Genomic DNA, 11,236 nt, shown 5'->3' on the forward strand with positions numbered 1-11,236 from the left:
TGAGTGATGATAAAAAAAAAAAAAAAAAAAATCCAAACAACCCCTAAATCTCTTCTATACTCTCACTTTTCTATCCCTCCAACCAAACGAATACTCGGAGGTGCAATTGAGGTACAAAACTTTCCATCCTTAAAAAAAAAGGATTTGAAGATTTATTTAAAAAATAGAAAAAACAAAATCAAAAGAATTTGAATAAATCTACTTATCGGACAGTGGATGCCTACTTTGATTAACAGTATTACACCATCCCAGCAATAACCCAAAAGTTAAAAAATAAAAATAAAAAATAAAAAATAAAATCTTGTGAAGAAAAACCCAAAACTAAAGTAAAAATAAATGTAAGTACTTAAGAATAATAAAAAAATTCCACGATCTCCTCAGTCCTCACCAGTTGAGGAGTAAATAAATTAAAGTTGACAAGTTGATTAGTATTAAATTTCAGACACATTACCTAACAAACAAATAAATACAAAAATAATAATAAATAAGTTTTTTCTAACTGACTTCCCTCCTTCCTTCCCTCTCTTTCTCTCTCTCTCTCTCTCTCTCTCTCTCTCAACGAGCTACCGTTTCGTTTTGTTCACTCGACCTCTTTACCTCCCCCAGCCATTCTCTCTCTTCTCGAAAGTTGAATCTCGATCTGCATCCATTTCATTTCGCTAACTATCTTTAACTCACTCTCTCTCGCCCGACCCACCCACTCACCCAAATGGCTCGGGCATTATTAATCCAGCTCTTCACCTTCACCATCCTCCTGATCGTCCAATCATCTCCCTCCACGTCACTCCTCCTCCGCCCTCCTCACGGTGGGCCCCGCCAATCCATGCTATTGCCTCTCTTCCTCTCTCCTCCAAATCCCCGTCGCCACCTCCAAAGATCCGACCCGCAAACCCACTCCAACGCTCGCATGGGCCTCTACGACGATCTCCTCCGCAACGGGTACTTTTCTCATTCATTCTCTATTGCTTGCTTTTCGATTTAGAACCTGGAAATGTAGGATTATATTTATTTAGACTAATCTGTAAGGATCCATAGCAAAATTTTGGGACTAAGACTTTGTTGTCATTGTTGTATTATAGATACTACACGACACGGCTTTGGATCGGTACGCCACCTCAGATGTTCGCTCTTATTGTTGATACGGGAAGTACTGTCACCTATGTCCCCTGCTCTACTTGCGAACAGTGTGGCAGACACCAGGTCTAACATTTCTTAATCCTACAGTTTTTTTTTTTTTTGGTTTGATTTATGTATGATTCGTAATAATGATGTTTTTGTTTTGTGCTAACTAGGATCCGAAGTTCGAACCAGAATTGTCGAGCACCTACCAACCTCTGCAATGCAATTTGGATTGTAACTGCGACAGTGAGAAGGTACATTGTGTGTACGATAGACAATATGCTGAGATGAGTAGCAGCAGCGGTGTTCTTGCTGAGGATGTTTTGTCCTTCGGCAATTCGAGTGAACTCCGGCCGCAGCGTGCCGTTTTCGGCTGTGAGAATCAGGAAACCGGCGACCTTTACAGTCAACGTGCCGATGGAATCATGGGTTTAGGCCGGGGTGATCTTAGTATTGTGGATCAACTTGTTGAAAAAGGTTTAATCAGTGATTCATTCTCATTATGCTATGGTGGAATGGATATTGGCGGCGGTGCTATGGTTCTTGGTGGCATTTCTCCTCCAATTGACATGGTTTTTACACAATCGGACCCTGTACGAAGGTGTGTTTTGTGTGAACAGATTAGTCTTATTGATATAAGACATCCCTGTATTTAATTTATTTTTTTTCTCCTAACAAATACATTTGATTCACGCATTTACTCTAGTTTCGGGATGGCAACAGTCCATACTACAATATTGATTTGAAGGAGATACATGTTGCGGGGAAGCAATTGATGTTAAACCCAATTGTCTTTGATGGAAGGCATGGAACTGTCCTGGATAGTGGTACAACATATGCTTACTTTCCTGAACCAGTGTTTATAGCATTTAAGGACGCGGTAAGATCCTGTTCTCTTTGCCAATTCTGAATGAGTTTCAAGAAGATATATGAATATATTCTTGCTTAACTTACACTGATAAGTGAACTTTTGAAATTAGTCTAAGTACCTCATAATTCTTTCTGAATGATATTGACAAAGGGGCTATTTGTAGTTACAGAAATGATAAATAAGAAAATAAACACAAAGGGGTTCATTTTTTGTTTGGTGAATATTATGCAGTTGATTCAATTTATAGACAATCTGTTTCTGATTGTAATATTTGTCAAACCATGAATGTGTTGGCCAAGCAGATCTTTGTGCTTAAATTTCTTATACTCTTTTAGCTTTTAACCTTTTTGGTTTGTTTTTCTTTCCCTCTCAATTTTAGTCTTTCTCTGACCTCTAAATGTTTCTGATTTTCTGAAAGTAACTATATATGAGTGCAGATTATGAAGGAACTTGATTCCATCCAGAAGATCCGAGGTCCTGATCCAAATTTTAATGATATCTGCTTTTCTGGTGCTGGAAGGTACTGCCTATAGCATAGCAGAAGACTTTGACTGCATAAATGAACTACTTACTTTTTAACATTATATATCGTTTTTGCTCCAGTGATGTCTCTGAACTATCAAAAACCTTTCCTGTGGTTGACATGGTATTTGGTAATGGGCAAAAGCTGTCACTATCACCTGAAAATTACTTATTTCGTGTAAGTAATGGACTTGTTCATATATGTTTCTTTACATACATACACACATACATACATAACATATCCTTTCTTAAAATGTAACAAGCTTTTTGAAGTCTTTTCTAATAGGGTCTGCACTTTCTGGATGCAGCTTTTGTGTTCTTGCCATTGGTGATTTGTTTTATACATTGACTGATTTTTATTTTTATTTTTTGGGTTTATTTGATATCAAACTTACGAAGCATTCAAGGGTACGTGGTGCATATTGCCTGGGGATTTTTCAGAATGGAAAAGATCCAACTACTCTTTTAGGAGGTATGTTATGCTTTAACGATTTCCTTTCTTTTTTCTTTTTCTTTTAACCCATGCCATGGCTTTTGTGTTCATTTTCGTGTTAAACTGCCAACTTCCTTTAATAAAATTTATGCAGTACTTTTACATATGTATCCATTGTGATAGGTATTATTGTCCGCAATACCCTTGTTATGTATGATCGTGAGCATTCAAAGATTGGTTTCTGGAAAACTAATTGTTCAGAATTATGGGAGAGACTTCAAATATCTGGTGCCCCTCCACAAATGCCTTCAGCTCCAGATAGAGAGCCCCCACCTACAACAGCACCCACTCAAGTACCAGATCATGTACTTCAAGGTATAGTATATTGCTGGTTCAATCATATTCAGCATAGAGTTTGGTAGCTTAAGTTAACGTTTAAGATAAGAATTGTGTAAAAGATATATTAATTAAGAACTTAGGTATGAAGACACGGGAATACTACCTAAGGTAAATGTAGTTTTTTGCGTTCATCATTGCACACTTTATTTATTTGAACTAGCTCCTTCTTTTCCCAGACACACACACACATTTTTTTTTTTTTTTTCAAAAAAAAAAAGATAGATTAATTGCAAAACTAGATTTTTTTTTATCTGTGCAAATGGGGATCCTGAAAGTATAATGAACATTTGTTGACTTCTAGTAGTTACTGATTTAGGTTTTTTGCAGCCTTTTATCTTATGTCAAGTAAAATCTAGGTGTTTATAAAAAAGAAAAGAAAATAAAAAAGACTAAAATCTAGTTATGTAAACCAAAGCTCTAATCTTATTTTACATTACAAAAAAAAAGGTATATTACTTTGCCTTTTTGTGACATAACTATGTATTGTAGTTTTGTCCGATTGATGCGTTCTCTTATTATATTCTCTCAATAATTTTGATGCACAGGGGAACTCCAAATTAAACAAATAACATGTGATATGTTATTGAACGTCAGCTACCCAAATCTGAAGCCTCACATTACAGAACTGGCTGAGTTTATTGCTTATGACTTAGGCATTAATTCTTCTCAGGTTAGACAAATGCCATATTGAAATGCAGAAAAAATTTTGAACAGCATTTGTTCAATTGATTCAAAGCTAGCTTCTTGATTATGGATATGTCTGTTTATAATTGGGTCTTTTTAAGTTAAAGTTCATTTTCACTTGAGGGTAACAATAATTATGAATGTATTATTTCAGGTTCGTTTAATGAATTTTACTCCCAATGGAAATGATTCCCTTATTAGATTGGCCATCTTTCCAGCAGGGTCCAGTGACTATTTTTCAAATGCAACAGCTAATGTAAGTTTGCATCTGTGAATTGCAAGTATTGTCAGTGCAAAAAATTATAAGCATTTGTGTGATGATTTTGTTCTGTACAGAGTATAATTGCCCAATTTGCTGAACATCATGTGCAACTTCCCGGTACCTTTGGAAGTTATCAGTTGGTTGGATGGAACATTGAGCCTCTGGAAAAACGGTAATTTACTTTTCACTTTACAGACTTTACTTGTTCCAGATGATATTACATTTTTTACTTCATTGGTTGTTCTTCTCAGGATTTGCATAAAGCCTGATATTTGAGTATTGGTAATGAGATTGAGTGATATGCTAATTGTATAAGTATAATTTATGCTAATGGAATTTAAAAACCCGAGTTGGTCTCTTTGAGTTGGTTTGTTTGGGATCTGCTTATTTTGCTAAAACTGAAAGTTTTTTACTAAAATTACTGTAAATAAAGGTAAAAGTTAGCTGAAATAGTACAGTAAGACACATGAATAGTACCAAAAAGTGCAGTAGGACCTATGAATAGTAGTAAAAATAAGCTGAACAGTAAAATAAGTTGACAAAATTAATCATGCCAAACGTACACTTAGGCTGGGTTTGGATTGCGATAAAAAGGAAAAAAATGCACGTCTGGGTTTTTTCTGTGGGTCCCGTGCATTGTTCACGAGACTCGCAAGTATGGATTTTAACAAATTTTTCTTTAAAACTGGGTTCCACGGCACTATTCACACATTTAAAAATTATTTTGTTATAGTGTTTTCAGTTTTCAGCAATAAACGATATCCGAATAGACCCTTAGAGTTACTAAAATCTAAATATAACCCTATATAGAAACAGTGAATATTTCACCCCCCAAAAAAAATTGTTATGAAAATAGAAAATTGTTATTATGTTATCCGTGGGTGAAAGCATGTGAGTACAAAGCATGTGAGTACTGCACACGTATGAGAAAAAATTGGATGAGGTACCTGAAAAAAGAGGGAAGCCCTCTACTATAAATGGAGATATGCATGGTTGAGGCTGAGTTTGTCTTGCAATTGAAAGACATATTAAGAGATTCACCAGTGAAGATATATTCAGAGTCTCTTCCCCTACTAAACATGGGTGGAGGGTTAGGTCATGAATTCTATCCCATATGTGTTAGTTATATTGCCCATGAAAAAATATATCAGCAATGGAACAAATACTTATTATTTAGATTATTGTATGTCATATCCTCTTTCAAGATTATTTGTCATATCCTCTTTCTAAAATAAAATTAATAGAAGTAGTAAAGAGGGACATCAATATAAAGAGTTTAGCAAAGTGTATGACTTCGGATAGAATATAATGGATGCAAAAAAAAAATACATGTGGCTAAACTTGATTAGTCTGTTCAGGATCCATAGCCAATTCCAAAGTTTTGGCACTAAGACTTGGTTGTTGTTTGGGCTTCCCATCTCATCAGATTTTCCCAAATAGTTACCGCTTCACCCATCTTGCATAGCTTTCTATTTGTTAAATAGTGGCCTACTGCCCATCTTGAGTAACCTTTGGTGTGTACTAAAAGCTTTTCCGAGTTTGACATCATATTATCATAGACTGCCTCTTTTCTTAGTATTGTATTTTTCTGAATGTTGCAGTACTTGGTGGCAGCAAAACTATCTGGTGGTATTTTTAGCAGTCGTTGTTACAATAATTATTGGATTGTCAGCTTTTGGAATGTGGTTTATTTGGAGACACAGACAACAGATGCTTAATGCATACAAGCCTGTGAATGCTGCCGTTCCAGAGCAAGAACTCCAACCAATTTAAAATTTTAGGAACTATCTTTGTATGAGAATTTATGTCAAATTATGTAGCTATCAGAATCTCTTTGACTCACACAATGACTGAATTGAAACAATATCTTCTTAACCGACCAAGATTCTTGCTCAGTAAAGTGGATGGTCCTTTGCAATGCTTATTCAGTAAATCCAGGTAGGGAGGTATAGGTACACACGTTTTGGATTTGTTTTGTATACATAATCAACTTTTTTAAGCAATATTGTAATATACTAGTGAATTAGAAGCTTGCTTAATAAAGCACTGTACAATTTCTTTTATTCATTTTACTTTCATTATTGTGGTTTACCTTTTTGAATAAAGTTATAGAGCATGGATTTCACAACCATTACAAGCTAAACCAAGAAAGACTGTTCTTGCTGTATTACTTCTGTTTTAATTGTTAAATGAGTTACATGCGTATTGTTACATGGAAATGAAAACAAGCATGATAGATTCCGCTGACGCTAGTCATTGTATTGTTACTGAGTGAAAGAAAACTTGTAACATGCCCCACTCGGATTTATTCAGATTATACAAAAGATAAATCCAAACAAACATGTATGCATGCAGCAGAAGATAAGATCTTAGTGATAGGGATGGCAAAATGCACTTGTTTGTTATTAAGGACAACATCATCAAGGGAATCTGCGTATATGTAACCTAAAAAACTTTTTTGCAACGTAGAAGAAAAACTGAAACAAAGATAATGCTGCCTAAAATCTGAATTTTTGCAAGCCATTTGTGGTTATTTCCCCTGGTTGCATTCCTTTCAGAGTTATCAAACTGCTAGGGCCAATGTAGACAGCACAATTTGACATTTTAGACCCCTTAGTAGCAGCAATCGTGTGCTTAATCGTATTACTTTCAATATTGTAAGCCATTAGTTTCTTGTCTTTTACCCAAAACCACAAATCACCTGACCGAGCGAGAAGAGGAACAGGATTCTACATCAAATCTGAAGTGCTGTTCATGAATGCCAAGGGAACAACAATCATCTCTTTACCCCATTTGAGCTTCTTGTAATCTTCTAACACCATGACATTGATAACTTCTTCCACTCTAAAAGCAAAAGAAAAAGACCCATTCCAATCTAAAGGCCAAACTTTTTCCCAATCCGAGAACAATCCTTGTGGCATAATATTACTATTAAAGCTCTCGTTCTCCAAATCAAGAGATACTATCTCTGTACAAAAGCATGTTCTAACCTTGTTTACTCTAATGCAGTGAACAGCCTCACCTGCTAACACAATCATAATTTTCTCTCTTTTCTTGTTAGCATCTTTTAAGTTGGGGAAATTGAGAGTTCTCCATGAGTTATCACTTCCAATGGTAAGAATTTCACAACCTTCAATTCTGGCTTCCTTGTTATCATCATATACAGAGACCAACTTATAACAACCAGTAGATGGTACAAAAGAGAATGTCATACCAAAACTATTCTTACGTGGGTCAGGCAGTTCAAGTATTTGGCGGGTGGCATGATTCGCAATATGGTATTTTCCAGAAGCATTGCTTTTTGATAGCAACAAGCCATTGCAACCACAGATCAACTGGAAAATTTCCCTGCCACTGCCACCACCACTGCCGGAAGGAGCACTACAAATTGGGCAAGTATTGTAAAAGTGAGTAATATTTGTAACTCGGCTCATATGCTTTTCAATGAATTGACAATCTTGAGTTAAAGCATACCATTGTTTGCAAACACACTTCATTCTAAGCACATACTTGACAGGCAGCCAGCTCAGGATCTCCATAATGATGTCCAAGGGAATGGACCATTGTTCAGCAGAGATGGAGATTTTTCCATTGCTCTTCTTAGTTACAGCAATCTCTGGCTTCGAACTCGAATTTTTATCTTTATTTGCAATTCTGTGTTGTTCCTTGGACGTTTCAAGCCACTGTAGAGATGAGCAGCAAGAAAATTGGGAGGCAATGTTTCCCATGATGCTCTTGAGAGACACTCCAATCTGCACACAAGACCTTACAAAGGAACAAACGTGGAATTAGCTTTTCTAATGTGAATCAAAAGAAATATTTTTTAGCACAAAACACAAATTCAGTGTAGGAGAACAATTGCTAAGTTATGAACTTCATTGGCCAACCTAAATCCTCATGCATTCAAAGTTTTTTACATGTAATGGCAAAAGTTCCAATGCCCTTGAACAGGGAGTATGCACTTCACATGGAAAAAAATAATCCTTCATCAGTGGACATAAAGAAGCAAGGGAAATTTAAAAGGATTTTGAGTGTGTTAGCGTGCGTGCTCGGGAGAGACAGAGATTTATGGTGGTGGGAATAAACAGTAGGCAAAACCAAGCTTTCTTCCACTATTAAGCACAAAAATAAACAAATAGAACTCTTTGAAATTACTTTTACGGAACACCCCTATAATCTTTAAATGCAAAAGAACATAGGCTATGTTTGGTAATAAACAAGTAGAGCTCTTTGAATTTTCTGTTTTCAAGACCTACAAACTTGTTTGGTAACTTATTATAGGTCAAAATACAAGAACTGTTTCTAATTTCCAAATTGTGAAGGAAACTGTTTCTAACTTATTTTAGGCAAACAAAAAACAAAAAACTGTTTCTAATCACTTACCTCCTAAACTCTGAAGCTAGTAATGCTAAAACAACCAAACAAAGAACAGAGAGCAGAGGGAATTAATATGAAAAGAAAAAGAAATTATGAAGATAGCAATCATTAGGGACATAATCAGCAAGATAAAGGCTTGGACATTTATTTCTTATAAAAAATAAAAAATTACAATTTAATTATGAACTCCAAATAATGCATATGTTACTTAATCAGAACTTTTAAAAATTAGTTGATTCTTTATGAGCAAACTTCACAAAAATCAGAAAGTTTGAAGTACAGAAGAGCATGTCATTTGATGTTTGAGTCCTGAGGGCTTACAGTGCAAAACTAAAACTTTTTGGGAAATATAAAAGGAAGTAACCAGTGGGAAAAATTATTTTTGGTATAAAAGGTTGAAATTTAAAAGCGCCATTCAAATAAGCACACATGATAGTTGAAAAATGGGACAGACAAATGAAAAGGCAACACAAAATTTTACTTACAAATTTCTACCATGAGGCAAAGAGAACTGAGGTGAAACAAAATCCAAACTTCTATGCATTTGATTTTTTGTCTTAGTGAAAACAAGTAGAGACCTTCGTTTTTCTTTAGGACCCATGTAGCACATGGGTATTCTTGGTCTATTGTGTTGTGTCCCAAAATAAAGTACCAAAAAAAAAAAAAGATTAAGAAAATGTGTAACAATTTTCTTTTTCTCCCTCTTTTCTCTAATTTCCTCAGCATTCAAAAAGATAATCAAGCATTGAAGAAATGAAAAAAGATTTAAATCAGAATTGTGGTAAGGTTGTGATACAAAAGAGTATGGTCCTAGATATATATATATATATATATATATATATATTCTATTATCATCTATAAAATAATAATAATAACTTACATTATAGCTTCAGCTATTTTAGCTAACGCAAAATTTGGCAACCTTATCTCAAACAAATTTGACAATCTTATTTTAACTTAGGGTCTGTTTGGATACCTCTTATGTGCTAAAAATTGAAAACTTATTGCTGAAAATATTGTAACAAAATAATTTTTAAATATGAATAGTGCGTGTGGGACCCAGCAAAATATATAATCTGTGTTTAATGTGAAGTTGGCTGACAAGTGCACAGTTGCTGTGGGACCTACCTTTTAAACACCAAACGTAGACGTGCTGAGGGAAACGCTTACCAAACGGTCACTTAATGAGTAATGCTACAGACACAAACTATTTTACAATATTTTTACAAACTGCTGATGTGGCTTTATCATTTTTCAAATAGTTATTGTAAGTAAAAATGTGATATTAGTGATGAGCTCATATTAGAACTAGTAAAAATTTGTCACATCAACAGTTTGTAAAAATTTTGTAAAATAGTTTGTATATATAGCATTACTCGTCACTTAATTACTTGCCCTACTTTATAGTCTTCGTGGAGCTTTAAATTTTTGGCTGAAAACATAATTAGGAGCTAGTGATAAATAAATAAGACGGTGGTTGTGACTTGTGAGTGGTTCATGTAATAAGTAATGCAGAATTTGACAATTTTACTCTTTTGGTTAACGTAAATTAAGACACGGCAGTGCGAGCATAACTATTATTATCCTTGTCATTGTCGTTGTTATTATTACGATCATCTTCTGTAGAATCTGTACTCCTTTTAAGAAAGAATTTCATGCTCAAAGACAATATTCACAGTTTCACACTAGACTACACACACACAAAACGATGAGGTTCTGTGAAGGTTTTTATTACTTTTTAAAAATAAGTCACGGTGATTTATTTAAAAAAAGAAAGAAAAAGAAAGATAAAATATACAAAGTACCCCTAAAGTTTGGGTTAATTCCATACATTACCCAAACTTATAAAAAATATATCCAAATTACTCCCTAAGCATAAACTGCACTTAACACTATTTGAAAGTTTTCCGACTCCTCCAAGTATTTTTAAGCTCCCTTCTCCATGACGGTTATTCATCTACTATTTATTATCCTGATATTCCCGTATGCATGTAATTGTCACAATATAGTCATTGTGGGACTACATTGTGGCAATTAAGCTCACTACAAATTAGTTTTTGGGAAATGGAGAACAAACAATGTCAAGTGCGACTTGTCTTATAGGGCAAATTGAATAGTTTTGTAAAGTTTGAGTGGCATCCGGTGACCAATATTGGTCCAAACTTCAGGGTTGATTTTTGTAATGTACCCAAAAATAAAAATAAAAAATAGCGAGTCACTTAAAAGTTCGATATTTTTATCACAGTGTGTTTAATAGCTAGGTTACTCGTCACACACACACACACACAAAAAGCACTATTATTTTTGTGGGGTCCAATAATTTATGGGTCCGGCCCACACGCTTATGGGAAGCCCACCGGTCTTAAACTGAAGGAGGCCAGGGCCCAAGCTCGAAACTAGGAAACATAAAAATAGCCCGAAGACATAGCCGAGGACGGTTTCGTCCTCGGCAGGCCCAAAACCTCAGGGATAGGAATGGAACACGAGTAAGCTAGAAAGATCAGAAAATATCCTGGGGAAGTTGTCTTTAATACCCTTCCCTGACATGACACTGCCCCTAACAGAGCCG

At 35.1% G+C, this 11,236-nt stretch overlaps 2 protein-coding genes across 2 annotated transcripts; one reads left to right on the forward strand and one right to left on the reverse strand.

Annotated features, from left to right (window-relative positions):
• Positions 1 to 519: 519 nt before the first annotated feature.
• LOC126732854 (aspartic proteinase 36-like) lies at positions 520 to 6,357 on the forward strand. Its single transcript, XM_050435897.1, has 12 exons — positions 520 to 939; positions 1,080 to 1,200; positions 1,293 to 1,720; positions 1,843 to 1,999; positions 2,428 to 2,510; positions 2,594 to 2,690; positions 2,912 to 2,984; positions 3,129 to 3,320; positions 3,890 to 4,014; positions 4,183 to 4,284; positions 4,365 to 4,462; positions 5,892 to 6,357. Exons 1-12 carry the CDS (start codon positions 710 to 712, stop codon positions 6,061 to 6,063), a joined length of 1,878 nt encoding a protein of 625 aa, XP_050291854.1. The 5' UTR covers positions 520 to 709; the 3' UTR covers positions 6,064 to 6,357.
• A 662-nt stretch (positions 6,358 to 7,019) lies between these two features.
• LOC126689869 (putative F-box protein At4g38870) lies at positions 7,020 to 8,018 on the reverse strand. Its single transcript, XM_050385036.1, has one exon. The coding sequence runs from the start codon at positions 8,016 to 8,018 to the stop codon at positions 7,020 to 7,022; it is 999 nt and encodes a 332-aa protein (XP_050240993.1).
• Between the last annotated feature and the right edge of the window lie 3,218 nt (positions 8,019 to 11,236).

The sequence above is a fragment of the Quercus robur genome, chromosome 6, assembly GCF_932294415.1.
Source record: "Quercus robur chromosome 6, dhQueRobu3.1, whole genome shotgun sequence".
Lineage (NCBI taxonomy): Eukaryota > Viridiplantae > Streptophyta > Magnoliopsida > Fagales > Fagaceae > Quercus > Quercus robur.